Source organism: Marmota flaviventris, chromosome 7, assembly GCF_047511675.1.
Source record: "Marmota flaviventris isolate mMarFla1 chromosome 7, mMarFla1.hap1, whole genome shotgun sequence".
Lineage (NCBI taxonomy): Eukaryota > Metazoa > Chordata > Mammalia > Rodentia > Sciuridae > Marmota > Marmota flaviventris.
In genome coordinates this window covers 111,299,756-111,320,661 of record NC_092504.1, presented here as the reverse complement: position 1 = coordinate 111,320,661, position 20,906 = coordinate 111,299,756, and the positions used below count along the sequence as shown (strand labels likewise).

The 20,906-nt window shown below is 35.9% G+C and overlaps 1 protein-coding gene across 7 annotated transcripts in view; it reads left to right on the top strand.

Annotated features, from left to right (window-relative positions):
* Positions 1 to 20,906, top strand: part of Rapgef2 (Rap guanine nucleotide exchange factor 2) — a 255,100-nt gene that overhangs the window by 228,297 nt on the left and 5,897 nt on the right. For 3 of the 7 annotated variants that reach the window (XM_071614570.1, XM_071614569.1, XM_071614574.1), the window contains 12 exons: positions 5,832 to 5,989; positions 6,777 to 7,017; positions 9,009 to 9,392; positions 10,574 to 10,785; positions 10,874 to 10,997; positions 11,605 to 11,628; positions 12,660 to 12,883; positions 14,454 to 14,660; positions 16,895 to 17,047; positions 17,784 to 17,906; positions 19,139 to 19,364; positions 19,843 to 20,402. In XM_071614570.1, coding sequence (XP_071470671.1) covers positions 5,832 to 5,989; positions 6,777 to 7,017; positions 9,009 to 9,392; positions 10,574 to 10,785; positions 10,874 to 10,997; positions 11,605 to 11,628; positions 12,660 to 12,883; positions 14,454 to 14,660; positions 16,895 to 17,047; positions 17,784 to 17,906; positions 19,139 to 19,364; positions 19,843 to 20,402 — 2,636 coding nt within the window. The remainder of the gene's footprint in view (positions 1 to 5,831; positions 5,990 to 6,776; positions 7,018 to 9,008; positions 9,393 to 10,573; positions 10,786 to 10,873; positions 10,998 to 11,604; positions 11,629 to 12,659; positions 12,884 to 14,453; positions 14,661 to 16,894; positions 17,048 to 17,783; positions 17,907 to 19,138; positions 19,365 to 19,842; positions 20,403 to 20,906) is intronic. The other 4 variants (XM_071614573.1, XM_071614572.1, XM_027926637.3 and 1 more) reach the window with 3 other exon arrangements.

Genomic DNA, 20,906 nt, shown 5'->3' with positions numbered 1-20,906 from the left:
AATAAAATATGAAATAGAGCTGGGGGTGTGGCTCAGTGACTAGTGCTAAGAGCCCTATAGTTCAATCCCTGGTATCTCCCCACGCCAAAAAATACTGTGTTGGTCTGGGGGTGTAGCTCAGTGGTAGAACACCTGCCTAGCACATGTGAGCCACTGGGTTCAGTTTTCAGCACCACATAAAAATAATAAAGTTAATGTAAAATTTAAAAAAATACTGTGTTGTGTATATGTATTTTTTTTAAAAAAAACATCAGTATTGTAGAAGCTAAGATGCTGGATACTAATAAATTAGTAAGGATGGACATGGAAAGATAATGTGCATAAAGAGGGAAGAAAAGGGTATGGCATAGCATTATGGAATTCAGATTTGATTTCCAGGTAGGAAAACTGATGAACCCAGAACTAAACAGAAAGAGTCAACAGACTACAAAATCAACGAAGACTGAAAAACTGTTTCAGTAACAATGAAAGAGTTAGGGAGGTCAAACAAAAAAAGTGTGTGCTCAGAGGGCCATTCTCTCTCCCCCAACTTCCTTCCTCCTTTCTTTCCTTCCTTCCTTTTTCTCTTTCTCTTTCTTTCATTGGAGGGACCTTTCAATCTTGGATGTCACATATAAAGTAGTTTTAGTCCAAGAGAACCCCTATCTTGGATAACAGAGAGATAAGTAAGTAATCGAGAAACTGTGAGAGTGGAAAGTTAGATCATCATGTGAGGTGTTAAAGTGTTGCTGAGAAACATGTGCCTGGAATATACTAGTATTCATAACTATTTGTGCCAGGAGTGTCCCAGTCATCCATGCCTTGGCCTGAGGACATAGTAATCATTAAATACCATATATTATACCTAATATTTTTGGCAAATAGTGCTTTTATATGGTTGAAAAATAAAATCCCACTGATGTAGATGGGGTGTGGTGGTGCATGCCTGTAATCTCAGCAACTTCAAAGGCTGAGGCAGGAGTATTGCCAGTTTGAGGCCAGACTCATTAACTTAGCTAGAATCTGTCTCAGAATGAAATGAAAAGGGATGGGAGTATGACTCAATAAAAGAGCATGTCTGGGTTCAATCCCTAATACCACAAACAAACAAAACCCACCAATGTGAAGATGTCTATTTTTCATAAAATGTTAATTAAAAGTGTCTTTATGTATGTACACATGGCCTATTTGTGCTTAAAAAGAAATTTAATTTTATCCTAGATTTGCATATCAATTTGGAAGAACTTATACTGCAGTTATCTTATTTATGAAGCCTTGTTTTTTATTCATTTTTTTAAATTTATATATGACAGCGGAATGTGTTCCAATTCTTATTTTTAAAGAGAGAAGAGAGACAATTTTTTTTTTTTGAGAGAGAATTTTAATATTTATTTATTTATTTTTAGTTTTCGGCTGACACAACATCTTTATTTGTATGTGGTGCTGAGGATCGAACCCAGGCTGCACACATGCCAGGCGAGTGCACTACTGCTTGAGCCACATCCCCAGCCCACAATTCTTATTACACATATAGAGCACAATTTTTGTCCAGTTGTATACAAAGTATATTCACACCAATTCATGTCTTAGATACCTGTACTTTTGATAATAATGATCATCACATTCCACCATCATTAATAACCCCATGCCCCCTCCCTTCCCCTCCAAGCTCTCTGCCCTATCTAGAGTTCACCTATTTCTCCCATGCTCCCACTCCCTATCCCACTATGAATCAGCCTCCTTATATGAGAAAACATTCGGCATTTGGTTTTTGGAGATTGGCTAACTTCACTTAACATTATCTTCTCTTAATACCATCCATTTACCTGCAAATGCCACGATTTTATTCTCTTTTATTTCTGAGTAATATTCCATTGTGTATATATGCCACATTTTTTTTTTATCCATCCACTGAAGGGCATCTAGGTTGGTTCCACAGTTATGCTATTGTGAATTATGCTGCTATAAACATTGATGTGGCTGTGTCCCTGTAGTATGCTGTTTTTAAGTTCTTTTGGTATAGACTGAGGGGAGGGATAGCTGGGTCAAATGGTGGTTTCATTCCCAGATTTCCAAGGAATCTCCATACTGCTTTCCATATTGGCTGTACCAATTTGCAGTCCCACCAGCAGTGTATGAGTGTACCTTTTTCCCCACATCCTCTCCAGCACTCATTATTGTTTGTCTTCATAATAGCTGCCATTCTGACTGGAGTGAGATGAAATCTTAGAGTGGTTTTGATTTGCATTTCTCTAATTGCTAGCAATGATGAAGATATTTTCATATATTTGTCTCTTCAGGTCCTTGGACCATTTATTGATTGGGCTATTTGTTTTTTGGGTGTTTAGCTTTTTGAGTTCTTTATATACCCTAGAGATTAGTGCTCTATCTGATGTGTGAGGGGTAAACATGGGAGCAAATGTTCCCAAGAATCAGGCTCTCTATTCACCTCATAGATTATTTCTTTTGCTGAGAAGAAACTTTTTAGTGTGAGTGAGTCCATCCCATTTATTGATTCTTGATTTTAATTCTTGTGCCACAAGGAGTCTCATTAAGGAAGTTGGGGCCTAATTCCACATGATGAAAATTAGGGCCTACTTTTTCTTCTATTAGATGCAGGGTCTCTGGTTTTATTCCTAAGTCCTTGATCCATTTTGAGTCGAGTTTTGTGCCTGGTGAGAGATAGGGGTTTAATTTCATTTTGTTGCATATGGATTTCCAGTTTTCCCAGCACCGTTTGTTAAAAAAGCTATCTTCTCTTCAATGCATATTTTTGGCACCTTTGTCTAATATAAGATAATTGTAGTTTTGTGGGTAAGTCTCTGTGTCCTCTATTCTGTACTATTGGTCTACGGGCCTGTTTTGGTGCCAATACCATGCTGTTTTTGTCACTATTGCTCTGTAATATAGTTTAAGGTCTGGTATAGTGATGCCTCCTGCTTCACTTTTCCTGCTAAGGATTGCTTTAGCTATTCTGGGTCTCCTATTTTTCCAGATGAATTTCATGACTGCTTTTTCTGTTTCTATGAGTAATGTCATTGGAATTTTGATCAGAATTACATTAAATCTGTATAGTGCTTTGAAAGTATGGTCATTTTGATAATATTAATTCTGCCTATCCAAGAGCAAGGTAGATCTTTCCATCTTCTGAGGTCTTCTTTGATTTCTTTCTTTAGGATTCTGCAATTTTCATTATATAGATCTTTCACCTCTTTCACTAAGTTGACGTCTAAGTATCTTATTCTTTTTTTTTTTTTTTTTTTTGAGGATATTGAAAATGAGGTGGTTTTTCTCATTTCCCTTTCTAAGGATTTGCCACTGATATACAGAAATGCATTTAATTTTAGGGTGTTGATTTTATATCCTGCTGCTTTGCTGAATTCATTTATTAGCTCTAGAAGTTTCTGGTGGAGCTTTTAGGGTCTCCTAGGTATAGAATCATATCATCAGCAAATAATGCCAATTTGAGTTCTTCTTTCCCTATGTGTATCCCTTTAATTTCTTTCGTTTGTCTAATTGCTCTGCCTCTAGTATTTCAAAACTATGTTAAATAGAAGTAGTGAAAGAGGGCATCTCTGTCTTGTACCATGTTTTAGAGGGAATGCTTTCAGTTTTTCTCCATTTGAATTTATGTTGACCTGGGGCTTAGCATACATAGCCTTTATAATGTTGAGATATGTTCCTGTTATCCCTAGTTTTTCTAGTGTTTTGAACATAAAAGGATGCTGTATTTTGTCAAATGCTTTTTCTGCATCTATTGGGATGATCATATGATTCTTTAAGCCTGTTGATGTGATGAATAACATTTTTTGATTTCCATATGTTGAACCAACCTTGCATCCCTGGGACGAATCCTACTTGATCATGGTGCACGAGCTTTTGGATATATTTTTGTATTTGATTTGCCAGAATTTTATTGAATTTTTGCATCTATATTCACTAGAGATATTGGTCTGAAGTTTTCTTTTTTTGAAGTGTCTTTGCCTGGTTTTGGAATCAGAGTGATACTGGCCTCATAGAATGAGTTTGGAAGTGCTGCCTCTTTTTCTATTTCCTGAAATAAATTGAAGAGTATTGATATTAGTTCTTCTTTAAAGGTCTTGTGGAATTCGGCTGTGTATTCATCCAGTCCTGGGCTTTTCTTGGTTGGTAGACTTTTGATGGTGTCTGCTATTTCGTCACTTGAAATTGATCTGTTTAAACTGTATATATCATCCTGATTCAATCTGGGCAAACTATGTGACTCTAGAAATTTGTTGATGCCTTCCATATTTTCTATTTTATTGGAGTACACATTTTCAAAATGATTTCTAATTATCTTCTGTATTTCTCTAGTGTCTGTTGTGATACTTCCTTTTTCATCACGTGAGTTTTCTCTCTCCTTCTCTTCGTTAGCATGGCTAAGGGTGTTGATTTTCTTCTTTTTCTAGGGTTTTGAGATGTAATGTTAAGTCATTTATTTGTTGACTTTTTCTTTTTTTAAGGAATGAACTTCATACAATGAACTTTCCTCTTAGAACTGCTTTCATAGTGTCCCAGAGATTTCGATATGTTGTATCTGTGTTCTCATCCACCTCTAAAAAATTTTAAATTTCCTCCTTGATGTTTTCTGTAACCCATTGTTCGTTCAGTAACATATTATTTAGTCTCCAGGTGTTGGAGTGGATTTTATTTCTTACTGTATCATTGATTTCTAGTTTCATTCCATTTTGATCTGATAGAATACAGGGTAGTATTCTGTATTTGCTAAGAGATGCTTTGTGGCATAATACATGGTCTATATTTTAGAGAAGGTTCCATGTGCTGCTAAGAAGAAAGTATATTCTCTCGTTGAAGGATGAAATATTCTATATATGTCAGTTAAGTCTAAGTTATTGATTGTCTTATTGAGTTCTATAGTTTCTTTGTTCAGCTTTTGTTTGGAAGATCTATCTAGTGATATGATGCCTTGTTTTATAACCCAACCTTGCATTTTCTTTCAAGGTGTTTTTAAAAACTAGTTAGAATGTAAATTTGTTTATAATCTAGTTATTTTTGCATCCATATTCTTATTTTTTGATCTTTGTTTTGAAAGCACTGATCCTTTAAGTAATAATAATATAGAAAAATTATCCCATAGAAATATTTTTTATATATTATTAAATCATGTTATAAGAATTATCCACTGCAATAGTTTTTTATAAATAGAAATTAGTTTGAGAAACATCAATAATAACCGGTGCTTTTCAGGGAACTTAAATGTGTAATTAGAAAATTTGAGCAGAATCAAAGTGAGTCATTGGAGTTCCATTGCCTTTTCCTTGATCCTAGAAAATGCCACCATGCACCACTCTTCTTTTATGCTCTGTATAATTAAGAAATAATACCTGTCAGGATTTCCTTACATTTGACTGTATAATAATCTCATTTTCCCCTTAAAATATTGGAGAATAAAATTCTGTTCATTCTGCTCACATTCTTTAGTTCTTGCAAATAGGACCATAAAACTGCATCATTTTGTCACTGAACCATTGGACAAGTGGGACTGAATACATTCTTTTTTAGTATGCTTTTTCCTAAGTTCATTCCCACCAAAAACTAGAACACATATTTTCTTGAATATATTTTTTGACTGAGAAACTACTAATATTGGTTATGGGTTTTTCTAGTGAAAAAGACTTTAGAGAAACATTATATACTTAAGAAACAGGAAAGTAAATTGGATACACTTAAGCAGTAGTGGCTTTTGCAATTTTCAAGTAAATTAATGACATTTTTTACATTAATTGCAAGTTTAATGGGATGTGGCTTACTAGTGGTCTGTAATACAGCTTTTTATCTTGCTGATAATTCACTTTTTCTTCTTTCCTCAGTGATATTGGGATTGGTCAATCTCAAGATGACAGCATAGTGGGGCTAAGACAGACGAAGCACATCCCAACCGCATTGCCCGTCAGTGGAACCTTGTCCTCCAGTAATCCTGATTTGCTGCAGTCACATCATCGCATTTTAGACTTCAGTACTACTCCTGGTGAGCACCTCCAATACTGCTTTTGTTTTCTCATTGTCATCTTTTTCCATCTTTGATACCCAGATGCAAAGAGTCAGGGTGAACCTTAAATTCCAAACCTTTGGTACCAGTTCTCATCATATTCTGCAGACTGTTTTGATATGGCTACAGGAAATTTAATCTCTCTGAACTTGTTTCCTCTTTGATAGAATGAAGAATAACACATGACATGCAGTTATTACTAATTCATGTCAAATAAATAAGAATAGGAGGTATATTTGAGGTCACTGTTGGGCTCTTCAATATAAAAAAGATCAACTTTAGATTAAAAATTTTCTTTCTTTGATACCCACATGACAGTCTTGTGTATGTGGTACTATGTACTGATGTGGTTTTGTTTGTCTAATCATTTAATTATCTATAGGGGAAGATGTGTTTTTACATTGTAGTATAAGAATGAAGCTCACAGACAGTTATTATCAACAGCCAACATATAAGCAGTAACTCCTCAGGCTTGCCCTGGAGAATACCTGCTGATAAAACAGTAGAGGGAGCTTGATGTAAAGTCTCAGATAAGACCCAGCTGCTCTCTTTGGATTTGTGCATTCACAAAGAGATTTTTCTAATCAATTTCTGTAATTGCATGTTCCCACATACCTGACTTTTCTAGGAGCTTCATCAATCTTTGATGAGCTCTAGTAAGGAAGAGGTCAAAGTTTATCATCTTTTCTAGGGAACTTCTTTCCAGATTACTTTGCATGACCATATCACTAAATCCTTTCTATTTATGTGGTTTTCTTTCCTCCAGATTTGCCAGATCAAGTCCTAAGGGTTTTTAAGGCTGATCAGCAAAGCCGATACATCATGATCAGTAAGGATACCACAGCGAAGGAAGTGGTCATTCAGGCCATCAGGGAGTTTGCAGTTACTGCCACCCCAGATCAGTATTCACTGTGTGAGGTCTCAGTCACACCCGAGGGAGTCATCAAACAGAGAAGACTTCCAGATCAGCTTTCCAAACTTGCTGATAGGATACAACTAAGTGGAAGGTATACGCTATCTTATTGGATTTCTTACCCGCTTTTGAAACCCACATCAGAGTGTAAGAGATGAATACTTTAAGGGTTTTTTAAGTGACTAAATATCCCGATAGATTAAAAACCAAGCACCCCACAATGAATTGCTCTATCAAAGTCAAGGTATACAGTAGACTGCTGGCCCTCACAAGGAGCTCTTAAGCACTTATTCAAGGGCATGGTGACCTGAAAGTTATTATCAACAGCCAACATACAAACAGTCACTCCTTAGGCTTGCACTGGAGAATTCCTGCTGATAAAACAGTAGAAGGAGCTTGATGAAAGTCTCAGAGTAGATAAACCCTGCTGCTCTCTTCTCTTTGGATTTGTGCATTCACAAACAGATTTTACAATTATTTTCAGTCATTGCATGTTCCCACATACCTGACTTTTCTAGGAGCTTCATTAGTTTAGGCAGAGACATATATGACAGTGTTTTTGGCAGAATTAACTAACTCTGTCAAATCAGGCATTGTACATTGCAGAAAGCACCCCTGAGCTCTGGAACCAAACTTTAGTTGCTACAGAGCTTGGTCCCTTGCTGTATAAGTGCCCATATCACATGTTATGTGCAAGAAAACATTGTGCTGATTTTGTCATTCTTTTCAGTGACATTTTTATTGTTGGAGATATGTAATTTTGCCCTCAAACCACAAATAACTAAAAGTTGAAAAAAGTAGTTTAAGTTTTGGCTCTCATATAATTACTAGATCCTATACTGAATGAAAATTGAGTTGTTACAAAAATAACATTTTTCTGTTTTTCTAGTGGAGTGTTCCATTGTGCTTGACTTTCCCATGTTATAGATCTTAAGCTATGATTTAATTCACTCAAAATTTGTTTTATAACTTTCTAATTCCTCACTTTTATTTCCAACCTCAACACTAGTGGATAGTTATATTTTAGGAAGTTGGTTTTTCTCAATTATCACTTGAATGTACATTGATAATCTATAATCATGATGGAGTTCTTCACATCTCCAGGGAGCTGCAAATTCATGATCCACATTCATTATTCAAGAAAATTATATATGGGCTTCGTGAGTAATCAAAATGGAGAGCATTAAATCTATGAATGTCAAAAGCCCAAGATACATTTTTCTGCTATAGATGTTTTGTGAAATATGCAAAAGACCAGCTTAATGGGACCTCCACTGTTTCTTTATTTTTAGAATTTTATTTAGAGAAAGCATCTGGCCACTCTAAAAAGAGGAAAGGAAGGAAAACTGGAGGGAGGAAGGAAATAGCAAACAGCAAATACCTAAATGCTGTTTTCAACAAGTTGCTTAAAAGGAGATGCACTAGCTTTGAGTTCTTGACAAGTCATTAATCTATAGATGACTCTGTTTCCTATTCTAATAGGGATATCACCTGCCCCATTTACCTATAGGGTTTTCATGAAAATTCATATATTTAAAAATTAAAGTCTGTTTTAGGATTTTTCTAGTCATAAGATCACTTGAGTGAAATAGCTTTTAGGTTTCTTAGGAATTTTAATAAAATAAGTAAAATTTGAACTGATTTAATTTGGATTCATCAATGGTCAGATTCTCTTTTCACTCTGGGAAAATGGAGTGATGCCCTGGGTCTGATCTTTCTTGCTTCCACCTGTAGAGCCTGTACCCTTATTTAAATTGAAAAAATAAAAATAAAAAGCTATTTTCTGTCATCTGTAGCCAAAAGGGTAGAATGATTTAGAAAGCAGGAAAGGAACAGTGAAAAAGAATTAAAGTCAGTACAAATGAAATCCCATGGGATTGCTTTCTTTCCATTTCTGAACACTGGGTTCTGTGATCTGGCAATTGATGCAGCAACTGCACTGTCCATCTTGGTTCAAAAGAATTCTTCCTTAATTCAATTCTGTATTCTCTCAAGCTTCCCCTAAAAAGTAGCTTTGTTCTTTTACAGATGTCATGAGGCTTCTCCTTAGGCTTGACTACGTCTGACACACTTCTGCTTTCACAGGTATTATCTGAAAAACAATATGGAAACAGAAACACTTTGTTCAGATGAGGATGCTCAGGAGTTGTTGCGAGAGAGTCAAATTTCCCTCCTTCAGCTCAGTACTGTGGAAGTTGCCACACAGCTCTCCATGCGGAATTTCGAACTCTTCCGCAACATTGAACCTACTGAATATATAGATGATTTATTTAAACTTAAGTCAAAAACCAGCTGTCACAATCTGAAGAAATTTGAAGAAGTCATTAACCAGGAAACATTTTGGGTGGCATCTGAAATTCTTCGAGAGACAAACCAGCTGAAGAGGATGAAGATCATTAAGCATTTCATCAAGATAGCATTGCACTGTAGGGAATGCAAGAATTTTAACTCAATGTTTGCAATCATCAGGTAAGAGGGCATATCTGTCTTAAGATTCAGTGCATGTTACAGATTAGAAACAATCTCGTCCAGGGATACCATATAATTATATAAAATGTGGTATTTTATAAATGACTCACTTTTCTTTTTTTTTTTTTAAATACCATGCTGGTAATCAAACCCATGCTAGACTGTCATTGACTCATAATGAATAATTCTTTTTAAGATAACAATACCCCAAAGAATTATCAAGATTAAATGATACAGTGTATGTGAAATTCCATTGGACATCATAAAGCAAAAGCCCAATAAATGTTTATTTTCTTCCCTTTTAAGTGTTTTGATTGAACCTGGAAGAAAGTGCAAATGAAAAGAATTAGTTGTTTTGATGTTAAACATGACTATAAAATTAGTCATTTTTTCTGCCTGGGAGTTTGTTCATGCTCTCATGACTACTGTGTCTTTTGGTTTATTTTCTTACTATAGAATATTTTCCTGCTCTATTTTATAAAATGCTTGCTATGTGCCAAACACTGCTATATTTGGAGGAAAAAGCAACAATACTTTTATTCTAGTGGTTTTGCTGATGGTATGTTAGTCAGCTTTCATTACTATAACAAAATAGCTAAGATGAATAGCTACTTATGAAGAGAAAATGTTTATTTTGGCTCATAGTTTGGAAGTTTCAGGCGGTGGTCATTTGCCTCTGTTGCTTTTTAGCCTGTGATGAGGCAACAGGAGCATATAGTGGAGCAAAGCTGTTCACGTCATGGCTAGGACATGAAAAAGAGGAAAAGAAAGAATTCAGGGTCCCACCAACACCTTTTTAGGATACACCCCAGTGACCTAAGACCTCTCAATACTCCCTGCCTCTTAAAGACTCCCTCTAAAACTTTCCAGTAGTGCTAATGGAGTAGGGACCAACCCTATAGGCCTTTGGGGGAAATGTAGGATCTAAACTATAGCAGATTATAAGCATATCAGGAGATTATAAAGGAAAGAAGAATAAAATCCATTGTCTTGGCCCTGATTCTGCTTCTGTCTGTCATTCTTATCACCCAAGTTTCCTATTCATCCTTCTATAAATTGCTATACATGTAAAGCATACATGCAGGTTTATTTGTCAGTAAATAAGCAGTACATTATTTTCCTTCCTTCACTTCAGAAGAGATCATTTAATTGTATCCCACTTTTCTTTTTTCCCCTCTCAGTGGCCTAAACCTGGCACCAGTGGCAAGACTTCGAGCTACCTGGGAAAAACTTCCCAATAAATATGAAAAGCTATTTCAGGATCTCCAAGACCTATTTGACCCTTCTAGAAACATGGCAAAATACCGCAACGTCCTCAATAGTCAAAACCTGCAACCTCCCATAATCCCTCTATTCCCTGTTATAAAGAAGGATCTCACGTTCCTTCATGAAGGTAAATACAAGGTAGAGGAGTTCTGTCTTCACTTGTAGAAGTAGAATAAATGCCATGTGGTTTCTTTTTTCTCTTTTGCCACTTACAGGAAACGATTCAAAAGTAGATGGGCTGGTCAACTTTGAGAAGCTAAGGATGATTGCAAAAGAAATCCGGCATGTCGGCCGAATGGCTTCAGTTAACATGGACCCTGCTCTCATGTTCAGGACTCGGTGAGTGAGTCACCTCCAGTGGCACATGTGGGACTAGAGAGGTTTAGAGCTTCCCAGTGAATGAAGAAATTTTGTATATTTATATTTGCAGTATTGCAGAAATTATATTAGGGTGTACCAAGAATCACCGTCAAACTTCCATTTGGAATAGATATTCGGCATCAAGTGTACTTTTGACTATTAGTAAAAAGTTTGTCCTTTGTGGATATTTTTAACTTAACATTAATCACAGATATTTATTTCCTATTTTTTAGAACACTGACTTGTACAGTTAGAACTTATAATGGGTAGCATGTACTAAAATATGTAAATATCCTAAACAGGATTGTATCAGTATCCCACATAATAGATTTAGATGTCAGCTTATTCAAAAATGATTAGGAGGCAAAAGAAGTCAATCTTTTTCTAGAATAAAAAATGTAACTGTATTTGTCTTTTGAACCAGAAAAATGTGTCTAGTAAAGTGGTGCGTGTGAGAAAATATGCAGTTTAACATTGTGGGCTTCTAGAACTGCTTATCCAGAAGTCTAGTCCTTTCTTTCTGAGCTTGTGATCTCTCTGTCTCTTTCTACACCCATGCTTCAATCTCCATGGCTCTCACTTACAGGAAGAAGAAATGGCGGAGTTTGGGGTAAGTGGTGGAGAACTTGCATACCCCCACACAGTTCTTGCTCAGCTCATTGCATTATTTTCCTACCTGCTGTATTTTCTGATGCTTTGCTTTTTTTTTTTTTTTTTCCTTAACCCTCTTGCTCTAGCAGAATTTCAGATGGCAAACTGACTTCAAGTTTAATCTTCTGGGGCTTATGCTTTTGAAGTCATGATCCTTGAGAGCTGTGAAATGATTGATGATTGTTTTGTGGAACTATGGGCCAGACATACTTCTGAGCTCTCAGAGTTTTAATATAATTTGTGTCTTGAAATAAGGAAAGCCCAAAGAAGTGGGAGGGGAAGAAGGATATTAGAAAGAAAAATTGTGCAATTTAAGTACTATTGCACAGAGACTTTAGTACATATGCATAATATAAAATGTGCCCCCTGGTGTTAAAACCAAAGTTTTCACTGCTCAACTAACTACTGTTTTCATTCTATATAAGCCAATCTTTTTAAAAAATAATTTTTAACAATTCATGTGCTAAATAGTTTCCATACGTAGATGTTTACATTTGCATGATTGTTGTATTAACAGATTGACCATATTACTATAAACACTCACCACATTCAACCCAAGAAATAAGAAAACAATTGTGAACAGTGTGGCTAATTTTGTTTGAATCTCTATAAAACACCCTTTTTAGGAGAAGTAAAAATAGTGTAAGTCAATGATTGTAGCTGTGAATTCTTGCATGAGCTTTCATATATAATTGTTTGCTGGCTTCTATGAAAGAATGTGAATGCTCTGTAGAGGAGAAAAGTAGAATTTCCTAGTTGAATCAGAACAAGTGCCAAACACATATATTTATGTATATATTGTGTGTAATTCTTTTTAACTAAAAACATTTATAAATCTGTATGATTCTATATTCCATTTAACTGTTTACTTACTGGAATGAGGCATGTGACCTTTCAAACGTAGAATATGTATATAGTTTTTGGCAGTTTCCAGTTGATAAAATAACCCCATGCTAGAGTGAGTTGCATATGTACCTTTTCATCTTTCAGGTCTCTCAGCCAGGGTAGTACAAATGCAACAGTGCTAGATGTTGCTCAGACAGGTGGTCATAAAAAGCGGGTACGCCGTAGTTCCTTTCTCAATGCCAAAAAGCTTTACGAAGATGCACAGATGGCTCGAAAAGTGAAGCAGTACCTGTCCAATCTGGAGCTGGAGATGGATGAGGAGAGTCTTCAGACATTATCTCTGCAGTGTGAGCCAGCAACTAACACATGTGAGTTTTTTCTGGAAATGGTTACAGACTCTGACTGGAATGCGGGTTTGTCTCCTGTGCAGTGACATGGGTGGTGACAAGATAAGGCCTAGTGCAGACAAAGAAGCTGCCAGTCCACAGGTACACTAGCCTTTCCCCTGTGCTTGATGAGGCCTTTGTGTCCACTTGAGTTACTACATGGAAGACAATACTGTGGACTTATTCTAGTTTGCTTTGGTTTCATTCCACCATAGGCCAGTACTTGTTCAAGAGACACAAGGGCCGATGCAGCTCCAATTTGCATTCCTTGTTTTCTTAGCAATGGGCAACCTGAGGGGTTGAGGCTTGTCAAGTCAGAGGAGCACAGAACTGGATGTTGCACTGTGCCTTTTATATCCACAGCCCGGACAGTTCTCAGCCACAAATTTAGCTGTCATTTGAAGCAATAATTCTACTACACAGTGAGCCATTACTTAGCCTGAGGTGTATGTAGGTCCTCAGCATTTTAAAAAACTGTCCTACTATGAGCCAGTCTTGATAGGGTATGTCTGTAGTTAGTCCCAGCTACTCAGGAGGCCTAGGCGAGAGGATCATGAACCCAGGAGTTCTAGGCCAACCTGGACAACAAAGCAAGATCCATCTCTTAAAAATAAAAAATAAGGAGCTAAGAATGTAGTTGAGTGGTAGAGTACTTGCCTAGCAGGTATAAGTTCTGGGCTCAGTCCCCATCACTGCACAAAAACAAATAAAAATTGAAATCTGGCTAGGCTAGACATGGGCTGGTTCTGTTTTTATCCGTATCTGTATTTATAAAGCAAAGGCATTTTTCATTTAGGACACTTTGGAGCCTTCTATGGACAGGTTTGAAAGATAATCTACAGAATTTAAATGTTAAAATAGATGATTTTAGAAGATTCACATAATTAGATTTACCCAGGACACTATTAGACACTTTATGTCATGATGAAGAGCTTTTCCTCTGAAGGCAGAGTGGTCTGACTTCAAATCTTGCTTATTCCTCTTATAATAATGTAACCTTGGAAGAGTCACTTTGAGTTTTCTCATCTTTAGCTTCTGAATGTGTCAAACAGGGGAAGTACATGTCTTTGAATTGTTTTAGATATTAAGATTATATGCACAAAATTTGGTTGTCTTGTTAAACTGGTTTGCCTTCTGTCTACCATAGAATTATACACTTGATATAATACGTAAGCACTATGGATTATTATTTGTTTACATAGATAATTATCCATAGCAAAATTTGAAAGTAAATATGTTACAGTTAATAACATTTATTAAATTAAAACTTAGCTCAGATGTGTCAAAAAGTTTTGGATGTCATTTAAAAAAATAATTCCTGATGATTTTCCTGTTGTAGCCTTTATCCCATATACAATACACAATATCCGCATTTCTATTTTTATTTTTAATTTGGTGTTTTAATAGCGTAAGCATCTTTGAGATTACTAAAGATGGATATTTTAGTGTTCTAACTTCAGAAAATACTCTTGTAGTTCTACAATTATTGTCTTCTACATAGCTACTAACATTTTACATTCTTTGTACAATTTTCAAACCAAACAATTACCAGTGCCTAAGAATCCTGGTGACAAAAAGCCTGTCAAATCCGAGACCTCCCCAGTGGCTCCAAGAGCAGGGTCACAGCAGAAAGCACAACCCCAGCCACAGGCGCAGCCACAGCAGCTGCCACATAAGGCCAACCAAGGACTGCAGGTTCCTGCTGTGGCCCTTTATCCTTCACGGAAGAAGGTGCCTGTGAAGGATCTCCCACCTTTTGGTAAGTGATAAAACTCAAATTTTTCTCCCCCTCCCTTTCCTCAAACATGAGTTTTATTATAATTTTTTTTTAAATTAGCACTTTATGGTTATATGTAGTAGTTGGGTTCATCCCAACTTCATTTTCTTATTTGGTGCTGTTCATTGCCATGCTTTTCAGATTAGGAAAAGAGATGTCTATCTTGACTAACTTGTCTGTCATATTTGAGTTTCTCTGTGATATAATTATCTCCTAATCAAACATAAATATTCAGTAAGTTAAGCTTTACTTTTGACAGTAAGAAGGACTGTTTGTATACCTAGTGTCTTATTTAATCACATTTGTCATGGCAAGGTAAGGGAATAAAATGAACAAGTTATGCATTTACTAACTTATTTTTTTCCAGTACTGAGGTAGTTTTGTTCATATTATGACTTTTAAACTAGTTTTGCCTTCTGATCAATGAATTGCAGAAATTTAATCAGAATATTTTAAGCTTTGTCATTTGTCTGGAGGTGATTTTTTTTCTTTTTCTTTTCTTTTTTTTTTTTTTTGGTACTGGGGATGGAACCCTGGGACTTGTGCATGCTAGGCATGAAGGCGAATTCTTATTTATTGAATCACTGATTCTGTAACTTGGGAGCAGTGAGAATACATCTAATGCCTGAATGTTAAAGAGCAAAATCATTTTTCATCTTTCCTATCAAAAGTAACTCATCTACTGGCTTAGTACCTTTATAGAAATGTAAAACAAAGTAAGTTTTATAAAATGTATTGATTCTTTTTTCTATATGTATGTAGAAGGAAACAATGTTAATAAAAATGAAGACATTTTTTAAAAGTAAATGGATAGCAAAGAGTTTGTTTAGATAAAATTAGATGGCGGTAATGAAGTTCCTGCACTCAGAGAGTTGGACAGAAGTAATGTGGTGGAACTCTCACGGACTCTATCCTTACCCGTTCCTCTTGATCAGCAAGTATGTGTTAAGTTTTGGAGGAATGTGAGGAAAGAACACTTGACATCTGTCATCTGTCCCCTTTCAATTATTTGTTTTATTCTCTCTATCACAAACAAATCAAATTACATGTTTCTTTCTTGCTTTTGCTCTCAACAAACATGTATTCCTAAGTCCCCTGCAGGATGACTTCTGTGTTCTCTTCTGTGCTGAACTTTTTGTTTGGATCATCAGTCTTTCTTTTAGCTAAAAAATAGCCTGTTAGCCATATTTAATATAATGTAGGTGTGCCTGCATATAAAGTTCTCTCCCATTTTCCAAAGAGAATATCTCAAAATACTTTAGGTCCATTTGAATTTATTTATGAACTTAAAAAATGTGCTTGAAGTATTACATGTCATCTTATGTATTTAGTGTAACCTATTTAAGTAACATTATATAAAATAGTAACTTAAAGATTTTTCCCCATTCTAATTAATGAAATAATTTATTTTTTTTTTAGTCGTAGTTGGACACAATATCTTTATTTTATTTTTATGTGGTGCCGAGAATCGAACCCGGGGCCTTGCACGTGCTAGGCAAGCACTCTACCTCTGAGCCACAATCCCAGCCCTGAAATAATTTCAAAGTAAAATTTGACTTCCTTATTTCTGAAAAATAATTTTGTGGAGGGACCCACTTTACATCCTCATACTACTAGATCCTACACTGGTTCACTCTCTTCTTCTGAAATCTTTTCGTGGTCTCTGTGACACAGTGCTTTCATGAGGTGTCTCCTGCTCCTCTTTCATGTGCTTTATTTGAGTAGTAAGGGCATAGAATTCCTTTCATTGACTATTTTAGACAGTTCCTCTTAACCCTTGGCCCTTTACTTTTCTCCTATCATTCCCACTTCTCCAGAGCTAACATTTCAAACAATACCAGAATGTTTCCATACTAAACTTTGAAACAACTGGAGTTGAAATTGGCTGTGCCGCTTTCATCCTAATCAGATGTTTTCAAATTGTCTTTTCTTCATTGTTGAATATAAATGATGACTACTTTAAGGTTTAAAATGTAAAGTAAAATATCAAAAATAATCTGTTTTTAATAGTATAGTAGCTATTGGTCAAAAACAAAACTCCAAGTATCTCATGCTCTTGGTGATCTGTTTATACCGTGAGTAGTGATGCAAAGAACAGTTAGATCATAAATAAGTTGAATCTTACTGTAATAGTAAATCTTAACACAAAAATGCTTTTTAGTCGTTAGTATTTATTTTCAGTCTTGAAAATGCACATCTAAATTAATTTTTTATAGGTATCAACTCTCCACAAGCTTTAAAGAAAATTCTTTCCCTGTCTGAAGAAGGGAGTCTGGAACGTCACAGGAAGCCAGCTGACGATACAATATCAAATGCGTCTTCACAGCTGTCTTCTCCTCCCACTTCTCCACAAAGTTCTCCAAGAAAAGGTAGAAGTATACAAGTTGCTCTTTTCCTTTATCAAACTCTATACATTTCAGTTATAATAAATTCTGGAATTTTTAATATTATATTCATTTTAAATGATTCCTCATGATGTTCACTGGATTTTTTTCCCTCAGTGTATAAATTGGGAAAAATTTTGGTATTTCTTTTTAATATTATTCTTATAATAAATAGAATTAAATTTATAACTATTTGGAACTATTTCTAAAATTTAAGTTTTTTATTTGGCCAAGTGTGGAAAGAATTCTTTTACATTAAAATTCCATAAGACTAAATTTGATTACATAAATTTAATACAGAGAAGTGCTCTTGGAAAGCAAAAAAAAACTTATATATGTTCCTGATTTATTTTTTTCATTGTGTTAATATGGGTCTTGATTACCTTTTTTGTTGCTGTTTTTTAAAGAGACTACCTTTTAGGCAATCAAAATCTTCTCCTTATATGGATACTTTCTTATATTAAAATAGATGATAATTTTCTTTCACATAACTCTCTAGGTTCCTTCCTTCTCTTCCCTTTAATTGAAAGGGAGGGTGGGTGTCAGTCAGTAGTAAAAAGCTAAGATCTAAAAGGTTAATTAATTATAATATTTTACTGACTCAACAAATAACTGCTTTTCTTTGTAGACATTTCAGGCATCTGTGCATTTTGTGTGGGTGTCAGTTCTCGGGCCCTTGTTAAATGGATATATCTAAATTCTTTTCTCATCCTATTGTTAGGTGGCAGTGGCAATCAGCTGAGATCTTTTGGCTCCGGGCAGTTGGACTTAACCAGTTCCTCCTCTTCTCTTGGAAGTGAGAACAGTAACAAGAATAACAATGCACCACGGACCTATGGGATAGGTGGGGTTTTTAGAACCAAAAATGGGGTGGGAAAGAGAGAAATCATCTCATTAGTTGAAGAAAATGAGAAAATTCCTCCAGTGTCAGGTGCTCAATCTAAGTGATGATTTTTCTGGACAGAGTTTTTTGGTTTTTGTTTTTATTTTTATTTTTTTTTTAGCAGACTTTCAGGGAAGATATAAATCTTGTTTATCAGAATTTGTAGTGTGTGTTTATAAAAAGATATTTCGTATATGAACATGTTCAATCTTTTCAAGACCTGTGTAACCTTTAAAAAATAAATCAGGAAGTACCGATTTACTAAATGGATGGAAACATACTTCAGTTGGGAGCATTTAAGTGCTCTAGAGATATACATACATACATACATACATATATATATATATTTTTTTTCAAACTAATATGAGATCCTTAGTCATGTATATATAGAAAAGATAAAAATAAGTACTGAGATTTGTTTTTTCTTTTCCATTAAAAATATCAAGACAAGCCTCTTCTTTTGTGACTTTCAGAAATATTTTTAGTAACAACAAGAGTTAAGGGTACTTTTGGGATAACAAATGGACATCTGTTGAGGCATTTTACAGTGATGGTCTGAGGAGAAGTACACATTACATCCTAAACAATTGACTTTTTATGTGATTCAGCTAATACATTATTAATGTTGAAGAACTGAATGGCAAAAATCCAAAGAGATATTCTTTAGATCTTATTTCTTATTCTTTTTGAAGACTATTTTCAGTTGAATTTTCTCTGCTGTACTTAACTCTAAAAGTTGAAAACAAGATTACTGATTTTACAGTTGGGGGAAAAAAAATCAGTTGTTGTTGTTGTTGTTTCCCAGTACTGGGATACAAACCCCGGCCTTGGGTGTATGCTAGGCAAGTGCTCCATCACTGAGTTATATCTGCAGCCCAGTGTCCTTTTGTAGTTTAATGGTAGTAAATGGTGTAATTCATTAAGAATAGTCAAATAGTGCCATAGTTTCTGCATCTTTTCTGAGCTTCTATAATTGTGTGTGTGTGTGTGTGTCCCTCTCTAACCTTTGATTAAATGAGCCCCATCAGTAAAAATTTACTTTAATCTTTTAGTCACTTGGTCAATCAGTTCAGTGGTGATATCCATGCAATTTTTTTTTTTTTTTTTTTTTTTTTTTGCTTCTATTTGATGGACTTCAGTCTTATGTTGTAAACCTAGAGTGTCTAACTAATGTGGTTTTGTTTCTCATGCAGGTTATACTTTGGCTCCCAGTGGTACTGTGGATAATTTTTCAGATTCTGGTCACAGTGAAATCTCTTCACGATCCAGTATTGTCAGCAATTCTTCTTTTGACTCGGTGCCAGTCTCGCTCCATGATGAGAGGCGCCAGAGGCATTCTGTCAGCATTGTGGAAACAAACCTAGGTGTGGGCAGGACAGAACGGCGGACCATGATTGAACCTGATCAATACAGCTTAGGGTAGATGGCTTTCCTTAGCATTCTTTCACATCCCTTCTTTCATGTCTCTTTAAAGAATGAATCCTTTGTGGATTGTTAAGTACCATCTTCTTTTTGTTGAGCCTATTGCTTTTTAGTTAAGCTTCTTCTTTATTGCATGAACACTGTGGCTTTGTGTGGGAGGTGGAGGGTGATGTTTAGCTGTATACCACTTCCTTGGTATAAGCTGCCTTCCTTAAGTATCCAGATGGTGTTGAACCATCCTTAACCTTGCAGGGAAAATGTTCTTCTTTAGCAAGTCATTGTTCTTTTTCTCTCTGCACTTATTTTATAGTAATGACAAAGGTAAGAAAACTGGACATGGCAGAACTGTCCACTATAATGCAGTTCAGTGGTATTTTCGGCCTCTTTCTGAGATGAGAGAAAGCTATCCTTCTAGGAAAAAAAAAGATATTGAAATCATTCACTGTTTTCCTTTTCATCTGTTTTGTCCATTTAGATCATATGTGCCAATGTCTGAGAGCCGAGGCTTATATGCCACAGCTACAGTAATTTCTTCTCCAAGCACAGAGGAGCTTTCCCAAGACCAGGGGGATCGTGCTTCCCTCGATGCTGCCGACAGTGGTCGGGGAAGCTGGACATCATGCTCAAGTGGTTCACATGATAATATACAGACCATCCAGCACCAGAGAAGTTGGGAAACCCTTCCATTTGGCCACACCCACTTTGATTATTCAGGGGATCCTGCAGGTTTATGGGCCTCAAGTAGCCATATGGACCAAATGATGTTTTCTGATCATAGTGCAAAGTATAACAGGCAGAATCAAAGTAGAGAGAGTCTTGAACAGGCCCAATCCCGGGCAAGCTGGGCTTCTTCCACAGGTTACTGGGGAGAAGACTCAGAGGGTGACACAGGAACAATAAAGCGAAGAGGTGGGAAGGATGTTTCCATAGAGGCTGAAAGCACTAGCACAACATCTGCAACCACAGAAGAAACCAAACCTGTGCCCGTGCCTGCCCACATAGCTGTGACACCCAGTACTGCAAAGGGGGTCATAGGTAAGTTTAAAAACTGGGAGTCTTGGCACATATGGATCATGGCTGTAATCTGATTATTTCAAAAGTCAAAGTATTTTGTGGGTTGTATTTTTTTTTTTTTATTGAACCCCATGGTGTTTAACCACTGAGCCATATTCCCAGACCGCCACTTTTTTTTTTTTTTTTTTTAATTTTTTTAATTTAGAGACAGGGTCTCACTAAGTTGCTGAAGCTGGCTTTGAACTCATGATCCTCCTTTCTCAACCTCCCAAGCCACTGGGATTACAGGTGTGCACCACCATGCCCTGCTGTGTTTGTGGTTCTTTCTCTCATTTTGTCCATTGCTTTACAGGGCTTCCAAATTAGCACTGAATTCATGATTTTTATATGAATGGTGTGGTTAAGAGCCCAGCTGCATATAGTAAAACATTCAGTAAATTTTAGCTCCTAGTATCAGTCTACTGTCATTATGGTTATTACCTAATTTTTTTTCTTTTAACTGGAAAATTATCAGAATAGATGCCT